The sequence below is a fragment of the Gopherus evgoodei genome, chromosome 1, assembly GCF_007399415.2.
Source record: "Gopherus evgoodei ecotype Sinaloan lineage chromosome 1, rGopEvg1_v1.p, whole genome shotgun sequence".
NCBI classification, from domain to species: Eukaryota; Metazoa; Chordata; order Testudines; family Testudinidae; genus Gopherus; species Gopherus evgoodei.
In genome coordinates this window covers 131,676,909-131,704,194 of record NC_044322.1, presented here as the reverse complement: position 1 = coordinate 131,704,194, position 27,286 = coordinate 131,676,909, and the positions used below count along the sequence as shown (strand labels likewise).

General features: G+C 38.9%; 1 protein-coding gene across 2 annotated transcripts in view; it reads left to right on the top strand.

The window, feature by feature from the left end:
- ANOS1 (anosmin 1) overlaps positions 1 to 18,094 on the top strand; it is a 179,072-nt gene extending 160,978 nt beyond the window's left edge. For both annotated transcript variants that reach the window (XM_030572375.1, XM_030572367.1), the window contains 5 exons: positions 3,550 to 3,644; positions 6,800 to 6,971; positions 9,262 to 9,482; positions 12,336 to 12,477; positions 16,082 to 18,094. In XM_030572375.1, coding sequence (XP_030428235.1) covers positions 3,550 to 3,644; positions 6,800 to 6,971; positions 9,262 to 9,482; positions 12,336 to 12,477; positions 16,082 to 16,140 — 689 coding nt within the window. In that variant the 3' untranslated portion in view covers positions 16,141 to 18,094. The remainder of the gene's footprint in view (positions 1 to 3,549; positions 3,645 to 6,799; positions 6,972 to 9,261; positions 9,483 to 12,335; positions 12,478 to 16,081) is intronic.
- The last annotated feature ends 9,192 nt before the right edge of the window (positions 18,095 to 27,286 follow it).

Genomic DNA, 27,286 nt, shown 5'->3' with positions numbered 1-27,286 from the left:
ATGTATACATAATATGAACCCTGTATATTGTATAAAATAAATACCGCATTCCAGTTTCTGCATTGTAAGGGGCCCCGGACATATGTTCGGAGGGGGCCATGTTCTTTGTTGCTATGGTTCTGATAGGGCATCTATTTAGGAAACGTTTAAGCACACGCTTAAATCCATTCCAATTCAAGGTAGTAAGGCAGCATGTTTTTGTTAGTCTCTTTAATTTCAAAAGATATAGCTACAAGGAATAGCAAGGTTTTCTGCTAAAACTAGCTATGATAATAAAATAATCTTACTGCATATTGGCTATTCTTACTAATAACTTCACAAACAACTTTTCATCTGTGACTTCCAGACATGACTATAGATTACAGTGAATTAACTTCAACCGTCTATAATTCTGAATCATGAGCCTTGGTGACTCTGCCATTAGATTAAACAGCAGCTCGAATTGGTTGCCCCTTGCATGAACAGCAAGAGTTACTATTGCCATGTTTATAGTTGATAGATGAACAACAAATTCCAAAGAGAAGTACTGTAGTGATCTCAGTAGGGACCAATGCATGTTGCTGATGGGAAAAGCTACAGTAAGTCTTTCTTTTGCACGTGTTTAAATCTCACAGATGTACACTATCTTATAGATAAAAACCCTAGAATCACACAGTTTACACTAATAGTTAGCACCCTAATAAAGAAAAAGGAAATGTATTTTCAAAAGTTTAGAAAAGTTTCTCACTAGGTTTGGCTTTCATACCTCAGATACACTAGATCTATTTGTTTTCAAATATATTCAGATATAGTTATTCTAAAAGGTGATGTTGTTACTAAACGTGTATCCTGCATAAACAAAGCATGATTTTTTTAATATCTGTTACTCTGCCAGAGCAAAAGCATCCCTCCAACCACTGAAAAAGTGCATTGCTAATCTAATCTCCTACATTTCAGTTTTCTATCCCAAATCATGGATGCTATAAAGTTGTGGTTTTTGTTGGTGGGTTTTGGGGTTATTATTATTTTTTTATTTCCTTTCAATCTTCTTGCTAGCCAGAATGCCTGAACCCTTTTTTTGCTCAAACTCTCTAAAAATGTCCAAAGACCATACCGGGAAAATTTTAGCCCCAAATTTAGGAAAATCATCTCAATGAAAAAGGCCCTTTAGAATGGAAATACAGCAGGTAACCTTAACTGTATCTATTACTATTCATGTATTCCAGCCATGACAGGTTATATATATGTTGAAACAAGTATTTGAAGTAATTTGAACTGTTTATAAAACTAAAAAAAAGAAGGAATATGTTTTTGGTGTGGCAGTTATGTCTTAGGGATCAGTGGTCAGGTTGTTATTGGGATATGAAATGTGAATGATAACAAAAAAAACCAAACAAACAGAAAACATGAGCAGTAATTAGAGATATTATAGACTTTCTTCACACCAGCCCAGCAACAATCTCATTTGAATCCAGCAGCAGGAAGCTTCTTGGAAAATTGTGCTTTGAATTCACTTCTTAGCTTCCCGGCCCATGTAGAGAGGCAAAGAGGTTACCACTGCCTGAATGGATAGGCAGGAAGGAAGAAAGGAATGAGGTGTGAGCAGGGTAAGTGTATGCCCAGGTGCAAAGATCAGATTACAGGTGGGGAGCTAGACAGAACCCCACAGTTCCCACAGAATTTCCTACTTGTCCAAAACCTGGAAATACATTAAATATTGTGTTGAAAGCCTAATTTAATGAGATTTCCAGACAAGATTAGCTCAACTCCAGACTGGTCAGTTAGGATACCGCAAGGTTCACAGAATCATAGAAATGTACGACTGACAGGGACTTTGAGAGGTCATCAAGTCCAGCTCCATCTTTCACTGGTTGTTCATGTGGAGGTGTTCAATGGCCTATCTGAAATATTAGTGGTCTTCTCTGGTTCTTGTTGGACGGGTAACCAGGCCTCATTCAATCTGTGACAAAGCCAACAGCAATACTTTCATGTAATGACTAGCGAGTGTATTGAATTTAAAGTTTGATTGGATCTATAAATGGTCAGTAAATTGCTAATTATCAGATAGTAGGAGATCAATAAGAAGATTCACTATACAGTCATTCATCAGAGACTTCAGATGGTTAATAGAATAGTACTGAGTTTTCAGTTCTCTAAATGACAGATGATGGACTGCATGTCCTATGTGTTTGTCTCAGGAGAGGGCTTCAAACAGAGAACAGGCAAAAACTGAATGACTCGGAACAGATGAAATCACATGAGACCTACTTGGAGATGCATTGTGAGTGTGTATCTCACTCTGACAGGTACATCTAATGGCAAAGCCACAATGGTCAGATTCAAGTGAGAACACCTACATTTAAAAAAAAATGACAGAAAATAATTAGAACACAGTTGAGTGTTTCTTCATTCATTTCTTATTGAAAACCTTTGGGCTTTGAGAGCAGTCATGAAAATAATTAGCATATATGTTGTTATGAAGACAATAGCTACAAAAATCCATTTTGAACAAACTTCCAATCAGTCTTTCTACCAAATACAATTTGTGCTAGCTTCAGAGATCACTTATTTTCTCTTTAATTTGTAATCCCTCTCTTCTGCTTCCAAATTGCTCATAGCAGTCTATTGCCAGATCAACCCTAAAGCCATCAAAGGTATTTCTTTTCCATTTCAGAAAACCATAATCATGCACTTGGCATGAGCAACTCTGGTATATCAAGTTAATGACTTAATAGACATTTAATTTTATAGCCACTATGCACAGAAATGTGAATACTCCAGGAAAACAACAAGATGCATTTATACCCCCATGTCTCAGTTCTTCATTGCTCTTTGTTTTGCCCTAGTCAGCTTTATCATTCAGTCTGGATCGAGAGGAATGATTATAAATTTTATGCCTGCCACTACAATTCTGTATGGAGCTCTCAGAGAATTTTTACTAAAAATCACACTAATAATTATGAAATTGCTATTGTAGAGTCTGTATCATTGAAGTCACAGGAGTTTTGCCACTGGCTTCAATGACAGGAAGAGCAAGCCTTTAGTATTGTTCCTAAGAGCTGTGACTAGATTTTCAGTTGGCCACATGCGGAGGTGGTTTCATGATACATTCTGAAAGTATAAGGTTCAGGGAAATTTTCACACATGTCCAAACACAGATTTACTGACTGATGCCATGCAGCAGCATTGCAATGTTCTCACAACATAAACAGTTACAGAGAGTTGGCACTGAGTCATTCCCATCATTCCCAAGATGTTTGGCAGCATAAACCATGGGGATTTTTTCTCCCTTTCATCAACACTTACATTTCTGCTAAATCCCTGTATTTATTTTTTTAGTTCAGCCTTACTGCGCTAACACATGGATTAACTTATTGACATGTTTAATATTCTCTTCTTTTTGTTCATGAGAACTTTAAATGCTTATGAGCAGCAAGGAACTGACACTTCCAAAGTTCTTAAAATCCCTTGGTTTTATATCCGGAAAAGCCTGGAAATCTGCACATGGCAAAGCATAACTGTAATGTATATTTTCCTCTTCCTTTTTGTATTGCTGTTTTGTTCATTTAGACACTAGTATGAGTCGATATCACGTCCAGTGGTTCCCAGAATCCTGTGTGCACAATGAAACTAAAGGGCCTGAAAAAGCAACTGGCCTGACCTATGTAAGTTGAAATTCAGTCCCTTGCTTAACTTGAAGTGGTTTCCAGTCATCAAGGATGGGGAAAAGGAGGAGGGAAGTGATATGTAATAGCATGCAGAATGTTTTTTACCTGTCATTGGTACAGTAGGAGTGGTTTTTATTTTTTCACTTGATTGCAGAGTAGTGATATATTTGCGTTTGTTGATTTAACCAAACATGAAAGGTAGTCTAAATGAATGTACTGCATTCAAATGCTTTACATGGGTTTCTGAGGTGTTCATATTACACTACAAGGCAAACCTGATTCGTGATTAGCACTCCTGGGAACCACCACTATACAAATACAAATATTGAATATTAATCAAAATAAGCAGCTAGGCTTGTTTTCAGACATAGGGAGGATCCACAAGCAAGGCTCCCTCTGAGAAGAGTAAGAGATGAAGAAAAAAGCCTCACATGGTAGATGATAGACATTAATGCTGGAAGATGCAAAGATATCACACTGATTCTCCATCACTGGCAATTTTAAAATCAAGATTGGATTTTTTTTAAAAATATGCTTTAGTTATAATAGGAATTAAAGTCAATGAAGTCTTATGCCTGTATTATGCAGTAAATCAGACTAGATGATCACAGTGGTCCCTTCTGGCCTTACAGTCGATGAGTGGTGGAGTATAAGAACCTGAATAGAAGAGAGAAACATTCTAAATTATTATAGTTCTGTATAAATAAATATTATATCACAATTACATTTTAGCAATGGCATTTCTTCCTACTGAATGTATTGTCCAATCTAGTACTGCTCTACTCAAGTAATATGCTATACAAAGATTACATTACTAAAATTGACACACCACACTCAAGTCAGTGATTAATGAAGGAAACTTCAAGAAAACTTGATCAGCCTTTCTTTTTCACCCTGTGCCATAATAAGAAGTCAACTCACTGAACTTAATAGCAAGTAAAGTCAGACTAAATCAAAGGGAATAGTTGGAATTTACTGCTGTCAGAGAGTGAAATACTGTCAATGGATTTAAAAAGAAGATAGATAATTTTGTGATCAGTAACAACATTTGGAGTTATGCATGCTAAGATAAGGGAAAACTAATTAAAAAAGTTTATTGCCACTAGAGGTCAGGAAAGATTTTTTTTTCTCCATGAATAGCATTGCACAACTGGCCAGGTACATTATGGTTTTTTGCTTTTCCTGTAAATTATTTTACAGTAATTAGTCTAGTCTGATTTGGAAAAACCTGTGTTTATTTGTAAGTTCCAATCAATACACGGAGATACTGAATATTATTCTAAAATGGTTGAGAAACTACCTTTAATAAACACATGGTTGCAAAGGGCCTGATGCTGAAAACCATATTCCGTTTAGGTCTGATCCTGCTTCCAGTGATGTCAATGGCAAAACTCCCATAGACTTTACTAGATGTACAATCTGACTCTTGAATCATCTTAAATAGGAATTACAGGAGTCAGGTTTTCAGGATCAGCTTCTAATACTGTAATATGCTACTTCGGATGTATCCTGAGCAATCTGATGTGGCAATCAAGGGGCCTAGTCCTACAATACTTACTCATGCCAATCATTACCTCAGCATCAAAATGGTGATTTGTTTACAAGTGATGTTCTAAAGGGACTGCACTGGAATGTTTCAGTAATCTATTAGTCATGCACTTTTCATGTATGCAGTGTTGCTGTATCCGTGTTGGTTCCAGGATATTAGAGAGACAAGGTGGGTGAGGTAGTACCTTTTATTGGCCCAACTTCTGTTGATGAATGAGACAAGCATTCGAGCTTACACAGAGCTCTTCTTCAGGTCTGGGAAAGAAAGTCACAGTGGGATCATTCAAGGTGACGTGGCCCTTTGAAATATGTGTTAACTGCTTATGCTAAACAATGCTGTTCAAAGCTTGTATTTAGCCTTGACACTTTGAGTTAATTTCTCAGACCTGAAGAAGAGCTCTGTGGCCTTGGCTACACTGGCGCTTTACAGCGCTGCAACTTTCTTGCTCAGGGGTGTGAAAAAACACCCCCCTGAGTGCAGCAAGTTATAGCCCTGTAAAGCGCCAGCGTAAACAGTGCCCCAGTGTTGGGAGTGGGGCTCCCAGTGCTGTAAACTAATCACCACAGGGAGGTGGAGTACCTGCAGAGCTGGGAGAGCTCTCTCCCAGCGCTGGCGCCACGACCACACTCGCACTTCAAAGCGCTGCTGCGGGAGCGCTCCCGCGGCAGCACTTTGAAGTTGCAAGTGTAGCCATACCCTGTGTAAGCACATAAGCTTGTCTCTCTCACCAACAGAAGTTGGTCCAATAAATGATATTACTTCATCCACCTTGCCTCTCTAATGCACTCTTCATGTCAGTAATGAGAAACTACTTAGCTTAACTCTAACACTCTTCAGCTGTTTTCAAACACAGAGTACAAAACTTTCAGAAACACTTAAGTGCCGTAAAGAACTGAAAATCAGTGGGACGTGGGACCCTGAGTCATTTAGGTGACTTTCAGAAATTTTACCAGAAGCTAGTATTTCACTTATTAAACTTGATTTGAACAAAAACATGTATGCAAGGTTTTTCAAAGGTGTCAGGGCTCTTGTTTAGCTGTTGCCTTAACATATAACATATAACATATAACTTTGTTTTATTGCTCAGTTGTGGATTCTTTCCTGCTTAGAAGGATAACATGTATCTAAGGGTGGAAGTAGGATGTCCTCAAGGAAAGATGTATAAGGCCTTCTTGGGATTTGTATGCATGTTAAAAGGAGTTCTTAAATGTAGATTAAGCCTGTCTTTCATCTCAGCTTAAATCAGCTTCCTTACATTTATTTAATTGGATTAGCATTTTTCATCCTCACACTGCCATTCCCCACTGCCATCGTGCCAAGGGATTGTTCCCTATGTTAGAAGTTAGCTACTTTGATGCAGCACGACTAAGATACTCTGTAGGATTGAAGAAAGTATCCAACCACTATAATAAGGTTTTCTGATTATAATTTAATAATAATATAGGCAATATTTGCTTTGTTCTCTGAATAAAAAACACATTTGTATGTGCTAATCATGTAGAGAAAAATGCACTTTACTAGAAAAAAAACATTTAATCTTATGCCAACATTATAGTTTTAAAAAAAGGTTTATTTGCAGCATATATTGTTTTTCTTGGTCTAGGAAAACTACATAATTCTTCAGGACCTGTCATTTTCATGTAAATATAAAGTGACCGTTCAGCCAGCAAGATCTAAAGGTCGTTTGAAGGCTGAAAGTATTTTCTTTACCACTCCACCTTGCTCTGCTCTTAAAGGAAAAAACCACAAGCACATTAGTTGTCCTGCTGAAGGAGGTAAGTCACGGTCTGAAGAACATGCAGAGTAGATTTCAAGTGCACTTCTGGTCACTCAAAAACAAGTTTTGTAAAGCAATTCTCAAACGTGTATTGAAAGACTCAGAATAAATAGAGGAGACTTATTTTTGTGTATCTGGAAGTCCAGGAAATTACCAGGATACCCTGGTAAGTAATGCTTTTCAACATTAAAGATAGGTTTCAGAGTAGCAGCCGTGTTAGTCTGTATCTGCAACAAGAACAGGAGTACTTGTGGCACCTTAGAGACTAACAAATTTATTTCAGCATGAGCTTTCGTGAGCTACCGCTCACTTCTTCGGATGCATAGAATGGAACACACAGACAGGAGATATTTATTTTATACATACAGAGAACATGAAAAGGTGGAAGTATGCATACCAACAGGAAGAGTCTAATCAATTGAGATGAGCTATCATCAGCAGGAGAAAAAAACTTTTGAAGTGATAAATACGATGACCCATAGAAGGTGTGAGGAGAACTTAACATAGGGAAATAGATTCAATTAGTGTAATGACCCAACCATTCCCAGTCTCTGTTTAAGCCTGAGTTAATTGTATCTAATTTGCATATTAATTCGAGTTCATGTCCATAAACACTAACTCAGGAACCTATCCTTGCAACAAAGCCCGATGCCAGCTCTGTCCACATATCTATTCAAGTGACACCATCATAGGACCTAATCACATCAGCCATGCCATCAGAGGTCCGTTCACCTGCACATCGACCAACGTGTTATATGCCATCATGTGCCAGCAATGCCCCTCTGCCATGTACATTGGCCAAACTGGACAGTCTCTACGCAAAAGAATAAATGGACACAAATCTGACATCAGGAATCATAACATTCAAAAACCAGTGGGAGAACACTTCAATCTCTCTAACCACTCAGTGACAGACTTGAAGGTGGCAATTTTGCAACAAAAAAACTTCAAAAACAGACTCCAAAGAGAGACTGCTGAACTCGACTTAATATGCAAATTAGATACAATTAACTCAGGCTTAAACAGAGACTGGGAATGGTTGGGTCATTACACTAATTGAATCTATTTCCCTAAGTTCTCCTCACACCTTCTATGGGTCATCTTATTTATCACTTCAAAAGTTTTTTTTCTCTTGCTGATGATAGCTCATCTCAATTGGTTAGACTCTTCCTGTTGGTATGCATACTTCCACCTTTTCATGTTCTCTGTATGTATAAAATAAATATATCATGTCTGTGTGTTCCATTCTATGCATCCGAAGAAGTGAGTTGTAGCTCATGAAAGATCATGCTGAAATAAATTTGTTAGTCTCTAAGGTGCAACAACATTAAAGCATCTTTGAACTCTTTTAGTAGGAAATATGTCTAACAAATACTTTAAAAAATTTTCCTCGTTACAAATGCAATCAAATTAAATACATAGGGGTGTGGTTTTACCAACTTAACAAGGCTATCATAGTTTTGGTTGGTCACTTAGATAAGAATTTCAGAGAAATATTCAAGTATATATTGTAGCAGTATTATTACAGCAATGATTTACATTGCTATTCTTTTTTTAAGTACTTGTTTGTGCTGGAAAATTTTAACAGTTATACAGATAGAATTATGCAGATATTAATTATACCTTTATAACCCACCTCGTGAATGCTCTTATTCCAGTATAAGAAGGCTGTTTTTGGCCTAACTTATCCCCTTTCCCAAATAAGCTATAGCAAAAAATTAAAAATTAAATAAAAATTTTTAAAAGTATTGTTATACTAGTATAAATGTCCACACAAAGAGTTATACTGGAATAACTGTATCAGTTTAAATTCAAACCCTAGGTTATATCCAAAACTACTTTCCTGTGCTGACAAGGCCTAAGGCCGTACACTTTAATTGCCAGTGCTTTGCACCTTGTGTAGTTATTTACACCTGTCCAAAGTGAATGTAAAATGCTCCCATTTTGAACTGGCAGATTGCATACCACTTTGCATTCACTTTGCACAGGTAAGTGACCAAACAAAATATAAGTCAGTTAATAATCAAGCTATGGGACTATACTATACTTTTTACCAGATGCAATACTGAGACGTTATCTTGAAACTCTCCTAAAACTCCTAGAGTTTATGCTGTTGCCTCTTAAGAAAAGAGGTGGCAAAAAGTTGGCATAGTCCTGAGTAAACTAAATAAAGAAATGCAATAGACACATCAAGAAATAGACTGTGACCCTGGGATCTCAAGCTATCTTAACACTATTTCAGCTGTTCCTCAAACTGTAACTTATCTTCTTGCCTCAAATTCTTGCAGCATCAGTTCTCCCTAAAGTGCTGGCCAAACCCGAGAATCTATCTGCCTCTTTCATTGTTCAGGAAGTAAATATTACTGGTCACTTTTCATGGAAGATATCAAAGGCAAATCTTCATCAGCCCATGACAGGTTTTCAAGTCACCTGGGCAGAGGTTACTACAGAGAGCAGACAAAACAGCTTACCCAACAGCATCATTTCCCAATCACAGATACTGCCAGCAGTAAGTTTGTTTTCTTTTTATTGCTGGGGGCATTGCATGTTTGTATGCATGGCTAATTTTGTATTTTTAGTCACAATTTAGCTGCCAGGCACCTTGTGTGTTTGAGCAGAAAATGGGTTCACTTTCCCCCCCTTGTTTGGGATACGTCTCCAGAACAACTACTCATCTTGATGACACATCAAACATTGTAATGTGTGTGATTGTCAAATTAGCAACCATATTTGAGATATGCCTTAATGAAGGCAAAGATCATGTAGGCAGCAGAAGATATTTTTCTTTTGATGATCAGGCCACTCTGTTCCTAGGATAGTAAGGATTTGTTAATTCTTTGATATCCAGGATGGGAAACTTAGAGGGGTTACCCTGAATGCAAGATAATTTCTCTCTCCTTTGTATTAACCTTCCTTCTGCTCCATCTGGATATGTGCTTTGTGGAAAATAAAGATCTTCTCCCTTTTCTGCAAATTTGGACCAAGGTATAAAGGGACACACCCTCACACTGACCGAGAGGGGACTAACAAGTTTCTCTGGGCCTGTTCAACACTAACAAGATGCAGGTGTGAGACTTGTTCTACCAGGGTGGATGGGAGAAGGGAGCAAGGAGCTTAAAAAGGAAAAGCTGCCACAGGAAGGGCTGCGGGAAGAGGAAAAAGGCTGTCCTGCTTCAGCTTGGCTTGCTGAGAAGGAGACAAGTAAATAATAAATTAATGGAGATATCCTGTCTCCTAGAACTGGAAGGGACCTTGAAAGGTCATTAAGTCCAGCCCCCTGCCTTCAGGGTCAAACTGCTGAGCTATCCCTCCCTCTATCCCGCCCCGCCCCCAAGGAGAGAAAGCAGCACTGTTTCTGTTTGTCACTGAGCAACAAGCCTCATTGCTCCTGAAGATGCACAACCCAGCTGCAGAGCAGCATGCCCCATGGAGAAGCTGGAGGTAGACCCTGTTTAGACTAAGCCTAAAGGGTTGACTCAAGAAGACTGCCTGAGATCCAGGTCATCCTTACTTCTCTTTAATTTCCCACGGACTCCCCTCTCTCAGAAGAGAAGAAAGAGGGAAGGGAACTTTTCTTTAGTTTGTTTGCAGGGTCGACGAGGTGGGGGGGAAGCTGGTACAAATTACTGTGGCCCAGTGATCCAGAAAGGGGCCTGGGGTCCAGCTTTGTCAGCCCTGTTTAGCCGATCCACCGTTGCTGGGGGGGGGCCCCAATTTTTTTTTCACCGGGGCCCAAACCTGCTCTTTGCAGCCCTGTTTGTTTGCTCCAAGAACCCCTTTGGGCATCTGTGAGGAAGTGAGAGAAAGACATTGCAAGGACCTGAAGCAGGGTCTGGAGGGAACTTGAGGGGATCCCTGCCCCCCTTACATGGACAGTTAAATAATGATAATTCAAAATAGAACTAGATCTCTGTTCATATAAAGTGGGAGAAGATTTAACTTGCACTTTTCCCCCTTTTCTTTGCAAGGGCTCCAGTTCCTCCTGTAGTAGTAGCAGCAGCAGCAAGCAGGAGGGAGGCCGTTCAAGAGGTGTTGCCAACTCCACCAGAGGCAGAGGTTGCCACTAAGCACCCAGTGGTCTTTCCATTGACTTCAGTGAGCTAGATCAGAACAAGTGTGCTGCGCATACTTTAAATGCTCTGTCTGTTGCCTGCCAGAAGAAATTCCTGTGCCAATTCCTAGCATGCTAAGTGTAGCTACCAGGTGGAGCTTACTTTGTGTTTGTTCAGTTTTTGGTTCCACAGACATTAGTTTAATGCCACTAGTTCAGTCCTAGGACTACTCCAGTGGATGGTTGTCTGGTGATTGAGCAGCCCAAACAAACTTGGGAAGTAGTTGAACTGAAGGTCTGATTCTTCACTGCATTTCCTTGAGTCATTTACATGTGTGCATTCTCATTTGGAAGTGTTTTACACCTAATTTGCACTTATTTGTTTGACTGTAAATGATCGCACAGGGTTCAAAGCAGTGAAAAGTCTGGCCCAGGGTTAATTAATATTTGAACTCTCTCCACTTCAAAAATGGGATTAAAAATTCAGGGCCTGTTCATTAGCCTGGGTAGCTGAGTGGATCTATACTAATTTTCACCAGCTGAGGCTTTTGCCCTTGACTCAAAAAGGCCATCAGTTTACAAATCAATGGCAACTAAAGACAAACATTGGCTTCTATAAAATATTTTATGAGACATACAATGTACTTGTTATCTGAAAAGTAAATAAAACCTAGAAATAAACTCAGTTCATGACACTGCCACTTTAATTTCAGGAAACTGACTAGAAAATTGAAGTTGGAAGTATCTGGAAGTGGCATAAGTTATCCTTAACTATAGGGAAAGCTGTATTTTAAGGGACAAGGGAAAAATGTCCTATAGGTGAACTCTATGAGTATGTTTACACTAGAAACGTTACAACTTCAGGGCTGCAGCTGTGCCACGATAGCACTGACTCTTACTACAGTGACAGAAAGGGTTCTTCCATTGACCTAGCTGTGTGTACACTTGGGTTATGGTTGGCTTAACTTCTTCTTTCATGGGTATGAATGTAGCTAGGTTGATCTAAGATTTAGGTGTAGATCAGGCCTGAGAACTGGCTTTTTTTCAAATTCTTGCTCTACCAGGTATTTTTTATACCAACTCTTTAGGAACATGCTAACCAAACCAAAAGAGTAGTGAACTACATAATAAATGTATGAAATCATTAAAACAAAATCTTAAGAAAACAATCTGTAGGAGTTGCAACACAATTTTAAAACAAGTATATATGTGAAAAAGAAAGTATCTACTTAATGTACAATGTCTGGATGGATCAATTTTGTCTATTATTTCTGGTAGACATAAGAATTTATTCCATTCATATATTTTTAGGATCATTATGTGCTGACTGTCCCCAACCTGAGGCCATCAACACTTTACCGATTAGAAGTGCAAGTGCTGACAACAGACGGGGAGGGACCAGCTACAATAAAATCTTTCCGAACACCTGATCTGCTGCCATTTTCACCATATAGTAAGTGTTGTGACCTGACATAAAAGTATTTGCACTAGCATACGTGCAGAGAAAGGCACTTAAAACATTGTCTACTGCAACAATTAAAACAAAGTCATGGGATTCTACTGCTCTAACCCTTTATACAGTGAGCAGTCTTAAACTGTTCTGTTTTTAGAGATATTATGGATTTCAGGGATAGTCCTTATAATTAAAATGGAGAATCCTGCTGGAACATTTAATAGCTCTGAAACCACAATGAACTTTTGAATTGCATCCACTGTATGTTTACCACACAGCTTTTGTTGTTTTTCCCCATATATAAATACATATAAAGGGTAAATGAACCCAATAATTTTAGAGTATTTAGCGCGTGAATAATGCTATTGTTGCTCATAATCACTGTCTTCCCACTAATGTAACACTGCAAATTTGCACCAAGGCTTAGTAGAAACAACGGCTAAAAATAAAATAAAAATCAGAGCCACAAACTGTTAACCAAGGGACATTAGTAAATACTCTGTATGATATGTAATGATCAGTTACACAAATATTGGTTCAAAGTTAAAAACAAACAATCCACCTATTTGGCATTATAGGCTAAGATAGTAGCTCAGATTATCAGCCTCCAAACTTGTTAAATTCAGGTCGCTCTTTGGGGGGGGAAAAAACTGCAAAAGGTAGTTTAAGTGATCTGGTGATATTATCTCAGGACCTCAGGGTCATGCTGAGGCCATTGCAAAGTATTATAGCAAAGAAAATACACGTGTGGCACAGCCAGTGCATTGCTTTGTGAGAAATCTATGGATAAGACATCTAGGATACTGAGGTGCTGTAGAGAGAAATGCAAGTAGTAAATAATTGGCTGAATTTAGGAATTAAGAGTTCTACAGTGATCGGAGGTTTAGAATACAGGGTATCTGACTTCTTGGTTATCTTGAAATCCAGACTAGATTAGAAGTGATCCAAAGTCTGTACTGTTTCCTGGCTTTCTGATGACCTATATGCACATATTTCCATGTGTCCAGATCTCTACTCCCCCTCAAAAAGTTCCCATGACAATTGGCAGCCTCATCTCAGAGACCAAGAATTGAGAGGAAATGGAAATTTTACTATCCATAGCAATGGAACCTACAGGACAGGGTTGAGGAGCGTTATTAGAGCAGCATGGGAAATTTGCACTGTACTGCTCATTCTGTGCATCTTCAATCCTAAATATGATCAATGCATCACCTAGTGTGAGCACTGAAGTCACTTTGAAACAAAAGAATGGGAAGTAATTTCTAAGGTCCTGATCATCCCACTGCACCAGACGTATCCACCAAGGAGGCTGGAAGTGCCATGAAATTACCATCAGAGTTTCCAAGACATTGTTCCCGCAGCAGGAGATTGAGAGACTCAAAGGCAGAGAAAAAAGTAACTTAAAGGACTTACCAGTATGCTGGAGTCCTGAGTGGGGGTGTGGCCTCAACCGGAAGAGGTGGAGCCTTTCAAAATTTAAAGGCCCTGGGGCTCCAGCTGTGGCTGGGAGCCCCAGGGCCTTTAAATCCTCTTGGAGCTACTAGTTGCAGAGGGGGGTGGGCACCCTGGGGCTCAGGGGCAAATTAAAGGGCCCAGGGCTCCTGCTACTTGGAGCTTTGGGAGCAGTAGAACTCGGGCAGTGATTTAAAGGAGCTGGGGCTCTGGCCGCTGCGGTGAGCTCTTGGCCCTTTAAATCCCCGCCCAAGCCCGGCTGCCAGAGCTCCGGGGGTGATTTAAAGGGCCCAGGGCTCCCTGCAGCAGCTGGAGCCCTGGGCCCTTTAAATCACCGCCAGAGGCGCAGGTCCAGTCTGGACTATACTGGCTTACTTCCACCTCTGCTCAAAGGAAGAATTTATATTGCTCTGTGAAAGAGTGGATTCCTCTGAGATCCTCCAAGAGTGTCCCCCTGCAGATCCTATGTCACTTTATTTCTGCTCTGCTGCTTGTGCACCTGTCCCACTACAATGCAGGCGTACAGCAAAGTTATGCTATTAAGAACTCTCCTACCTAGTGCATCCAGAACCCCACTAAAGGGGCATCCACAAAACAGAGAGGACAATTATTGGTTCTTCAGACAGTGTTAATTTTGGGGAGTATTTCACACTAGAAAGGGTTGATGGGCAGATAGTGTATAATTCCACCAGCGCCCCCTTGACCTCGTTCTTCTCCCCACTCTGTGGATCTGGAACTCCATGGAGCTGCCATGGAGGGACATCAAGGGAGAAGGGTGAGTGATGTCACTCAGAGATAGAAACCTCCATTCCATGTCCCCTCTAGCAGAATTCCACTGGTTTTTCATTTCCTCCATCCGTGGAGGGGCTAATGTGGCTCTACCTATTTGACATCAAATACATAAAAAATGTAATATCTAGAGGTGAAAGATTCTGAATCCTATTAGCTATCCCCTGAGCCATGGAGTCTCATTAGTCTCAAACCCATGAATAGATACCATAGTACTATGTTTAGAGCTTCATAGCATAGCAACACTTAACAGGTGCATAATTAGCTCTTATCAATGTTTCCAGTCAAAGCCCTGAGTTGTAGGGCATTTGCCACTGATTTCAACTGAAGTTTACATAGTAATATATGAACTGTGGTTATTTTCTTCTCCCCTGGAAAGACTGTGACCCCAAGCCATTGCACATTATTTCAGTTAATATTGTAAATTGATTGCACAATATAAACAAAAAAGGCAAAGTATGTTATTTCTTAGACAATAAATGCTGCCTAAATTTATTTTTCCCTGCATTTTTATGCAGTTAGATTTTAAGAAGTTGCTTACAACAAAATACTATTTTCTAAGCATTTAGAATAATTCAGGTTAATTTTATGGGAACCAAAGAAATATCTAACTAATTAGTCATGATCCAACAAAATAGTTGACCTACTTGGATCCTTCCATCCTTTCAAAATTCAACTGAAGTCATAAGAACTGTGTGTGAGCATGTGTCAGAACAGGCGGAGTTTTTTTCAGGTTCAGGGCCTTGTATGCAATTATTCCACTGAAAGGATGGATGGTCCAGTGGTTACAGTGGCAATCTGGGCTGTAAGAGACCTCACTTCTAGTCTTGCTCTGCTGCAGACATTCTGTGTAAGTCACCTGGTATTCAGTTTTTCTGCCTGTAAAAGGGGGATAATAGCATTGCCCTGCCCTATAGAGATGTTGTGGGGATAAAAATGTTAAAGATTGGGAGATGCTCAGATACTATGGCAGGGGTCGGCAACCTCTGGCACGCAGCTCACCAGGGTTTGTTTATCTGCCACGTCGGCAGGTTCGGCCGATCCCAGTGCCCACTGGCCGCTGATCGCCATTCCAGGCCAATGCAGGAGGGAGGAAGCCGCAACCAGCACATCCCTTGGCTCACAGCACTTCTCGCCGCCCCCATTGGCCTGGGACAGTGAACCGCAGCTAGTGGGAGCTGCAATCAGTCGAACCTGCTGACACGGCAGATAAACAAACTGGCCTGGCCCTCCAGGGTGCTTACCCTGGTGAGCTGCATGCCAAAGGTCGCTGACCCCTGTACTACGGTGATGGGTGCCTAATTATTTTATCGTGTATACAACAAGGATTAAAAGTGGTGCATACCCTTTCTTCTTTACTTAGGACCTCATCTGAAACAGCACCATCCACATCACTACAAGCCACCCCCAGAAAAACACTAGACTGCTTCAGATGATTAAACAAATAACTGAGAGAAAAACTGAGCTCCCACAAGAAGACCAGAAAAATGCACATCTGTAGGAACAATGAATCAATTTTTTCCAGTGGAAGTTATCTTCCTGTATGATTTGTAGCTACTTCTACATAGTTTAAGCATGAAGAATAGTATTTGTACCAATGCCAGGTTGAAATGTACAGCAACTATCATGACAGTACCACCCCTATTCTGCTAACTGAAGATTGCATCCAATTCAACACATCTGAGAAAAATCAAATATATGTTTGTTGTAATAACATTTTGTTTCCTAGGTTTAAAGTACATTGAAGGGGTGCAGTGAATAACAGAGGGTTTTGTTTTCCTAATCTTTATAACAATATCTGAGACATTGTTCTTTTATGTATACATAACTTTGAAAGCCAGAGGTCAGATCTTCAGCTGGGGTAAATTAGCACCTCTCAGTTGAACTCAGTGAAGCTGAGCCAATTTACATCAGCTAAGCCTATACAGTAAATACAGTTTGCCATTAAAAGGAGATCTCTATTTATCTAAAATAAGTGCACAACCAAATACATAGGAATAACAGATACATACAGTTCAGTCTCCAATGGAAACTACTATTAACTTAACAACAACAAAAGTAGATCATGCTAGCTGATGTATTTTCTTAGTAATATATCTATATTTTGTGTGGAAATGGTACCATGAAGCTCTCTCCTTAACAAAATGTGTTAACAAGGGAAATTTTCAAAGGCATAAATTGCAGTTAGGTGCCTAACTTCCACTGATGTTCTATAGTAGCTGGACACATGCCTTTGAAAATCTCCCTAATTTGTTTTTTATATATATATTGAAGAGAATCCTGTATTTTCCCTGTTAGAGAACTAAATAGTGAATTTTAGACATCAGCATTCCAAGTTACTTTGGGGTTTCTTTGGCTTTTGGATGTGCATATCTATTTCCCCTAAGGATCTTTTGAACAGCAGAATGGCTGTGCTGGCTACATGGTACTCCGCTCACAGAATTATGTGACAATACAATGATGTCTGGAAGTCATTCGCTTGTAATTTATTTGACTGCATTTTTCAAATTCAGGCATGAAGGGTACCCTGTTTTTTAACCATAAGGGAATGCAGGTGACCTTATTGTGCAATGTAAACAGGAAGAGTAATTTGCCACAGAAAGACAGTCTTCAATAGTAAAGAGAAACTGCTTGGCTTTATAATCAGAATGATGGAAAATTTGCCTCTATACACTGTGGCCATACAAATAATCCTGATGACGCAACCTCATGTCCAAAAAATTGCTGTCTCTGCGTTCTCATGTGCAGATTACATTACACATCTTTAAATGAGAATAATACATCTCAAGCTTTCTGTAACTTGAAATTGACAAATAACTTCACGGAATCCCCCAACAACAAGTGCCACAAAAACAAACAAACCCAAATCTGACTACAGATAAAGTTTCTGTACTCGACTTCTTCCTCAGATACCCTCAGAGGAGGAAATATTCCTTGTCAAAACAACAATAAATATTCTGAAGAACACTAAATAAAAAGATAACATAACTGTGCCTGAGACTGAAAGAAAATGGTTATGCTCAGTATACCACAGTACAGAAGAAATTCAAATACAGATCATCTGCATTGAAAAGATTTGACCAGGCTGATGCTACCGAGAGTCAAGAGCCCCAATGCAATTTATGACTAGTTTGTTCATTCAGTTTTTCCAGTATTTGAATTAAAAAAAAAAAAAGACAACTCAGAGATTATTTCATTAATTTTGCCTTTCTCTTTCTATTTCCCTGGTACTTTTTTGATATATGCACCCATGGAGCAAGTAACTCCACAGAGCTGTCTTTAGGGTACAAGTCTTTGGCCTTGGATAGTGTCGTGGAAATTGACCACCACTCAGTTGAGTTGATCAGACAGCCTGAGGCTCCTTTATTGATTAATCACAGATTACAAGCATATATGCAGGGAGAGACGACAGGACCTCTAGCAAGAGGTAAGTCGCTCTAACCTTACAGCAATAATACCTGGGTTTATATAGCCAAAAACCGCAAATTACCATATGAGCTTATACATCCGAGGATACCATATTTGGTTAATACAGTGACATTTTTTAACCATCTGCAAAAACTTTTACTATTACTATACTGGTTATGAGCTAATTTGCAAGCCTGCTTTTTGCAACTTCCCCTTTTTATGGGTTTTTGTCATTGTCAGGACTTTGACACCTGGTTTTCGCCTACTTGCAGTGTCAGCAGCTATGTTCTCAAGCAAATTTGAGGAACTTGGGTCCAAAATGCATATTTGGCCAAGTTTATTAGAGGTTATTTTTCTGTGTGCACAAGCTGCTTGATAAACTACAGTAACCTAGCAGTTGTTAGTTTATTTTGGCAGTGATGGATGGGTTATTTAAGGGACTTTATATCAGTTTAACCCCTTATAGCAGCATTCTGTGATTTAGCAGCATTAAGTAACATAATAGTAGTGTATAATATAGTAAAATCAGAAAGTGAGCCTCAGGAGGGTTTAGTACAAAATCAATGTTTCCACTTGTTATATGTTAGTGTGATTGAGGCCTAAGGCCTTGATATGATTATTAACTTGATTAAGACCGGCCTTTGGGCCTGGGGTCGGCTTTCTTTATTAATAGTTACTTCACAAGGTATTAAGGGCTGTTCATGCTTTGGAGCTACAAAACAACAAACAAAAAAAAACCCAACACATACGATAACTTCTCTTCCCTATTACATAATGCGAGCAAACTTTGAAGGGAACTGTAACTGACAGAAGATCCACTATTTTCCCTCAGCTGAAATCTGACATGCATCTAGGTACACAGGTCTTCAGAAATAAATTACTAAATCTATGCAATTTGAATAGAATCAACTCATGGCACAATTTATACATATAAATTACATAGGACATAAGTAAGGCTAGGAAAGTACTCTGGTGTTAGACTATGACACCTAGTTCCCTTAGGCTTCTCAGCCTAAATTTTTTGGCCAGACTCTATTCTCTGTAGCGCTGGAATAAATCTAGAATAAATTGACTGATGTTAACAAAGCTATGCTGAATTCACATTGATGTAACTGAGTGCAGAATTTGTCTCTCTGTCTTTTTGAAATCCAAGTTGATGACAAACCTTGGATTCAAGAAGATAGAACCGGGCAAATTAACAGCTCTTGATTATTTTGCGATATGTCTTGATTGTTGAGTGGAATGTCATATTCCTCCAAATGGTTTGAGCTGCTTGCAAGATTTGTTACTTTTTCTTAATTGTACTTTAGTCTCAGGAGGAGACTAAAGTTCATTAAAATATTTATAAAATAGTCTGGAGGTTTTTATAGATTTATATAAATGTAGATTATTTATTATAGGACCAATCAGCCTAACTCAGGCAAAACTGTCTTTGAAGAACTGCTATTGAGTTTTGCCTGAGTAAGGCCAGCAGGATTTGACTCTTTATATCTTGGAGATAAAGGTGAATGGCATGGGAGTGGAATGAACAGATTATGGTTTATAAATAGATGATTAAAATGTTAATCTTGCTCTTTAATAATCAGTTTCTCAACTCAACATTCAGCTATAAAAATTTCATGGGAATAAATGATCCTGAAATCTTATGAGTTAACCAAACCATCAACACATGGGGCATTAAATGATACCTTATTTGTTCTTAAATACCAGCCATTTTCATATAATTATTTGAATTTAACATCATATATTTGAAGACTTTTATGCCTAGATCCAGTGGGAGTTAGGCACCTCAATACCTTGAGGATATGGGTCTTAGTGTCTAATTCATAAATCCTCATTTACTGAACTGTACAGGGTTTATTACTGTCTAAACTTTATGACTAGTCTAAATCATGCTAACATTGCATTCAGCAATGGAGTTTGAAATCACTACTTGAGATTTTTAGTTAGAATTTTTTTTCCTCAGTTTCTCAGTAATCAAGGTCAAATATGGATAGTGGGATATTTCTAGGTACACTGCACTTTTACACCCATATATTACTAATTTACTTATCATACTATTATGATTGATTTATTAGTTAAATCCTGGATGGCATACATTTTGTTTGCTAATGGAAAATTATAGGATTATGCCATTTTTTGCTCTAACATTTTTTTTTGCATTTGAAGCTATTTTTTACATTGAATGCTGTTTAAAAATGAGATTTTTTTTCTTATGGCAGTTAATTTTTGTGCTTTTGATAGAGCAGAGTAAGAACTAGACAATATTTTTATCTTAAAACTTAAAAAGAGAAAGATTGTACCATACTATTATGGGTGCCATGTGGTATTCACTGGTAATATTGTTGAAGGGGATAAGAACTTCTTACAAATAAAAGGTCAGAACTTCAAGATACTAAACACCCTCGACTTTCATAGCATTCCTCTGTAGCTGAGGGCATAATGCAGCAACTCCCAGGTGGCACTAGTATCACTCACAAAATCAAAGAAACACTTGTCTGTTCTTTCACCATTAATGCGAATAGGAATTTTACCATTGCCTTCAGTGGAAGCAAGATTGAGGTTGAAATATTCCATGGGCCCAATCTGAATTCCTTTCCTACCCAACACTCTCATTGAAATCAGTCAGAGTTCTGGATATAGAGGCCCTGCTTCAGGAAAGCATTGCTATTCAGGACAGAAATTAAGCACATGCTTAACTGCATTGATGTTAATAGGACATAAGCACATGTTTAAATTAAACATGTGCTTAATTCTGTCTTGAATAGGAATGGATTTAAGCATGCCCTTAAGTGCTGTCCTAAATAAGCACCTTAAAGAACATCGGATACGGCCCAGACTGTTTTAAATCCCCTGTACAACACTCTTAGAAAATTTATTTTTGCCCTATGTATCTGTAAAGCTTGCTGTGATATTGACTTATTTATTAATTCCTTTTCTTTCCCTGTATGCCAAGTATATTCTAACATTTTTATCAGTACCTGTGAACATCAATTACTATAAATACTGTTATGCAAACTTGTGCGTTGTAACCCGGAATCTGATGCTAATAAGCTGTTGCATGTAGTTTTAGTAAATAAAGAAAAACTTTATTTAAAAATGTAAATGAATACCTGCAGATGTGGATGATGGTTATATATGGTTTTGCATGCCCAAACTCATTGTTCAGTTATAGGCATGAAGTGTAATGACTGTCTTACCTCTACTGAATATATTAGTAAGGTACAATTTACAAAGTAATTAACAGAGGTCTATATGTGAAATAATTTTTCCTTTTTACTTAATTATATTGTAATGCAGAGATGACAGAACTACTTATCTGTTGCCCAAATTGGCTGTAGAAATTATGTTCCTATAACTGTCATTTAAAGTCAATATTTATTTATGTATGTAATACAGAAAGGTTGATTTGTGTGTATGTGTATGTCTGTCGTGTTATTTAGAGCAAAAATGCTTCTTGTAAAAACATTTTGTAAAAAACAATGTAATTGTAAATAGAGTCTGATATTCTGTTACTCAGTATTTTCATGTTTAGAATTTGTACATACTGTATAAGTAATAAACTATCTTCTACATGGAAATGTAGCTCTATTATCTCCTGCAGAAAGAGCTTATGCTTTTGCTTCTATTAATTCCTAGTCTTATCCTCTTCTTCCATAAATCAGCTTCAAACTGCATATCTTTTCTGTGTCCATGTGTCTCATATCAGGTTCTGGAGAATGTTAATAAGCATCCTATTTTAATTAAGTATTTCAGAGCTTGACAGTCATCACCTCACAAGGCTTTCATCACATTTGAAATCATTATTCATAGTGTCGAAGTAGAAACCATTAACACCAACTTCTGAGGTATCGTGGTTTTTTTACTTTTGGAAGTGGTCTCAAAAATCTCATACTACATTGGGATTTCACAAGAGTACATTCTGAAACAGTTACTCTCCGGCTATAATCCTTCAGTAGAAAAATTTGACAGTGTTTCTGTTTAATATAAGAGAACACAGTGACACTATTCATTCACCTTTGCTTTTTACAAATGGATAGAGGAGGAAGAAATTAAAATGTTACCAATTATAAACCAATGGCTTGACCCTGCAAACTTTCCATGTATGAAACTTCTAGTGAAATCAATTGGAACTTCATGAATGATGGGCTTCTGAATTTGATCCCATTTTCCCATTGTTAAAATTGTATTATTTTAATTAAAGCAAACATCTAGCTTACTTCAATATCAGGGAAATCTGCTGATGGGCCGTGGTGGTTTGTTTACCTGCAGCGTCCGCAGGTTCGGCCAATCACAGCTCCCACTGGCCACAGTTCACCGTTCCAGGCCAATGGGGGCCACGGGAAGTGGCGTGAGCTGAGGGATGTGCTGGTCGCCGCTTCACACAGTCCCCCCATGGGCTTAGAACGACGAACTGTGGCCAGTGGGAGCTGTGATTGGCCGAATCTGTGAATGCTGCAGGTAAACAAACCGTCCTGGCCCGCCAGCAGGTTTCCCTGATGGGCTGCGTGCCAAAGATAGCCGATCCCTGCAATAATACATGTTCTGCTCCACAATCACTTAGGAGAGATGATGCTATTGTTTCCAACTAAGGGTATATCAATGATACTGATCAGTAAAGGTACTTGGATAGTATGATGATGGCGGGGGGGAAGGGGTAGGAGAGGGAAATAAATACCTACCTACAGGAGAAAGCAATGAGCTGTCATCATTTATCAGGTTTTTCTGCAGCTATTATACACAGACTGCATAAAGGATAACAAATTAGAATCCATTCAAACCCCAGAAAGCTCCTCTCTTAGTAAAGATAAAAGCTTCATTACACTGCAGTACCTCATGAAGAAAAGAAATTTTTACTGCTCTTTTCTTCTTTTTACAGGTATTATATTGTCTTCATCTAGATAAATGCCAGCCTCCTTGAGAAAGGCCTTGAGCCAAAATACTGGTCTTTATCCACTCACTGACAATACAACACCTGTAAAAGAAATACACTGTGAAGTGCAGTGAGGCATAAGATTTGAAGTTAGGATGACCAGACAGCAAGTGTGAAAAATCGGGACGAGGGTGAGGCAGTAATAGAAGTCTATATAAGAAAAAGACCCCAAAATCGGGATATCTGGTCACCCTATTTGAAGTGCAGTCAAAGCGTAAAATGCCAGTTAATTTTATGGAAGCATGGTTCAGTGTCTCCTAGTAGGACTAACCCTGTTTTTACTATTTGCAACAGCCTCACTCGTTTGAAGATTTGAATATTGTCCGTGCTAACAGCCTACATTGAAATAAGTAATTAAAGATTTGGAGGTGCAGACTGAAACTTGATGCAAATATTTCATTGAGAGTGCAACATGCTTCCAGACCTGAACAATTTAAGATTACATGCTTTAAGAATTTTCCACCTATGATGATGACTCTTTCATGAAAGGAGAACATTAAATGGATAATTCTAGCTTTTTCAACAGCCAAGCTTTTGATTAACTGATGACTCAATGGTATATTCCTTTTGAATTATTCTCTTCTCAGTTCTTCAAAGCCAATGCTTTCTCTAAAGACATTTTCTCCATCTCAAATGCAAATCAACTTTTGGAATATTTAAATATTGTTCCCAACTCACCCAAGGGAATAATTTGTAATGAATCATATATTTGATGGATTAAACTTTTTTCCCCCTATTTTCAAGTTGTCTGGAAAAAGAGTCTGATTTTTCTCAAATTTATTCATTCAAAATATTTTGTCAGATAATTTCTACAAATGATTGTGGGTTTGTTGATAGCCACGAGAAAGTAGTTCATTGCAAGTAGCCAATATTCTAATTGAATAACTGAGAATTTTTGTTTAGACACACAGGGTCAAGTCGTTGGCTAATATACATGGTCAAACCACACTGAAGTCAAGAGAGCCGTGTCCCTTTACAAGAGTAGAAAACATGGTTTAGAGGTCACACAGTATGTTTGTTTCCTTATAGGGGTGGAGTGTGTGATGGGTGCCTCTGCCACGCAAGGCCTGAGTGGGTAAAAAGGACCAATTAAACCCTGTGACCAGCTACACCTGGAGAAGAGTCAGGGTTGATCAGCTGGGCAGGGGCAGGCTGATCTGCTCTAAAATCAGAAAGTCGTGTGTAAGAAGGGAGATGCAGCACAGAAGGCTTGAAGTCACACTCTGGGTTTAGAGAGGGAAAGAAGGAAACCAGGGAAAAATAGAAGCCCTGTGTCATAAACAGATAGCTAAGGGTTAACGTCTCTTTCACCTGCAAAGAAGTAATCTGAAACACCTGACCGGAGGACCAATCAGGAAACAAGACTTTTTCAAATCTGGGTGGAGGGAACTTTGTGTGTGAGTCCTTTGTTCTTGGTCTTCTGCCTATCTCCCTCTCGTCTATGGGAAGGATTTCTCTATTTCCTGCTTTCTAATCTTCTGTTTTACAGTTGTAAGTACAAAAAGATAGGTTTGTTTTTTTGTAGTTACATGTGTATAGTTGCTGGAGTGCTTTGAATTGTATTCTTTTTGAATAAGGCTGTTTATTCATATTTCTTTTAAGTAATTGACCCTGTAATTGTCACCTTAATAGAGAGAGACCATTTTAATGTATTTTTTCTTTCTTTTTATATAAAGCTTTTTTTTAAGACCTGTTGGAGTTTTTCTTTAGTGGGGAACTCCAGGGAATTGAGTCTGTGCTCACCAGGGAATTGGTGGGAGGAAGAAGTCAGGGGGAAATCTCTGTGTGTTAGATTTACTAGCCTGACTTTGCATTCCCTCTGGGTGAGGGGGGGAAGAGAGATTAGCTTTCGGTAATTCTGTTTTCCAGGACTGGGAACGGGGAGGGTGGAGTCCCTCTGTTTAGATTCACGGAGCTTGCTTCTGTGTCTCTCTCCAGGAACACCTGGAGGGGGGAAGGGAAAAGGTTTATTTCCCTTTGTTGTGAGACTCAAGGGATTTGGGTCTTGGAGTCCCCAGGGAAGGTTTTTTGGGGGACCAGAGTGCCCCAAAACACTCTAATTTTTTGGGTGGTGGGAGCTTTACCAGGTCCAAGCTGGTAACTAAGCTTGGAGGTTTTCATGCTAACCCCCATATTTTGGACGCTAAGGTCCAAATCTGGGACTATGTTATGATACCCTGGGATCCAGAGAAGGGTGTATCCAGATGTGGGAGAGAAGGAGCCTGATAGAGGTGAAGTAGGAAGTAGTCCAGGGGAACATCAGCATAGTTTGGGACAGTATGAAGACCTTGGCTGCTGGATGTAGGATCCCTGGGAGAGAACCTGGGGTAGTGGGTGCACCCAGGTTCCCCTACCAGCCATTGGGGAAGTGGCACAGAGTAGGCAGTGGATGGGAAGACTGCCTAAGATAGTCCTAGAATGGGAGAACTATAGTGACCTGGCTGGAGGGCCAAGCCATGAAGAGGGAGCACCCTGAATGATGAAGAGGAAGCTGCCTGACTCCAGAGAGAGCGAGAGAGCAAGGCCATGGGATGAGAAACCAAAGAAGGGGCATCAGACTGGTTGTGAGCTAATCCCCGATGAGCCACAAGGAGGTACCCCAGCGGTGAGTACTGAACCGTGCACAGGGTCAGGTTTCTAATGTGAATATTCACCGATAACAAGTCTCTGCACACAAACATTCAAAGTGAGGTTCAAAATCATGTTTCAAATATATTCTGTAACATTTGCTTTCAATTTAAACACCACAGAATCCCTGTGAGTATGTCTGCAAGTATTACCCAACTTGTTAGCAAGTGAGCAAAAACAATAGCAGCAGAATTCCTTTCCTATTTGCAATAACATTTGTAGGAAACTGCAGTATTCACTCAGCACTATGCCCCACACTTCTAGTTTACCTTGTGCATCAGCTTGCTTTTAGAGTTTGCACTGAAAGCTTGCTGCAGGAAGCTAATGCTAATTCTTTTAAGCCCCTTTTATAGTGTCCTTACAACCCAGTGTTCTTAGAGAACTAAGAACTAAGAATCGTGTGCAGTTTTCCTTCCTGGTGCGGAATTCTTGTGTAGGTTTCTTGAATTTGGCTTACTGCATAGTATTTTGCGTATTGGCATAACCTACTTTATTGAAGGGCCTAATCCACCACTGAATTACTGCAGTTTTACAGTGGTGAACCAGCCCCCATAATCCTTAAACTCCACTGTCTTTTTGGAGTCTCATTTTGTGAAGTTTGTGCTAACAGCCCGCAATTGTTTTAGCTGAACTTCGCATTAGTGTTTTCTGTTGTGGATCAGCGTGAGCGTTCTGTTGTTGCTGGGTTTGAAATGTAAGGACTTTCCTGAGATAAATACATTGGAGCACATTCCAGCTGTCCTATTTAATTCTTTTATATTTCTCCTCTCTGCACTGTATGTTACTTCAGCTTTAGATTTTCAATATATTTCCAATAAAGAAAATAAAACCATTCAAATAATAAATCCTCATTCATCTGATGTATTTAATAAGTGATTTAAAGAAACTGTCCTCTTAGCACAACAATTTTATTTTTACTTGTAAATTACAGCTATTGCACAATATTTCATGTCAGATCAGCACTTACAGAATATAATATTATTTTATTATACTGGCTAACATATTTGCTATCAGTTTGAACGGTAGGCATGCAAGCTACAGTAAATTGTTGAAAGTACATTGAAACCTATTGAACTAGTAGGTGTCAACAATGTCTGTAGATTGGCAAACATTGCAAGTACCATAAATTATGCTCAGGTTAGTTTAATACATGACCTAGACTGCAGAGCAAACTATTTCCTGTTCATCTGCAGAACAGGAGACATGGATGAATAACAGAGACAGTTAGATGGACAGATATGCAGAAAGAGCAATATAAGCTCTTGTGCCTGGACAATATCAAAAAGCACAAAGCTGACATTTCTTAAATCATCTTTATATGTTTGGTTTTCCATTAACTATTAATGCATACTCAGACCTTTCCAGGAGGTGTCACACTGATTATTTGTATTTTTGTTCCATACATTGAATCCATAACAAGAAAGGAGGCTTTTGTTTGAGGGGTTTCTGATAATAGCTATCCAAACTCACCTTGGGAATCAGACAACAGCAGTTGTAGCTGTGTAATTCTACAAGTGTAGACACTTTATTTACTTCACTTTGGGATGTTTTTACATCCTGCAATTCAAGCTATGACTGCAGAAAAATAGCAAATTTCAG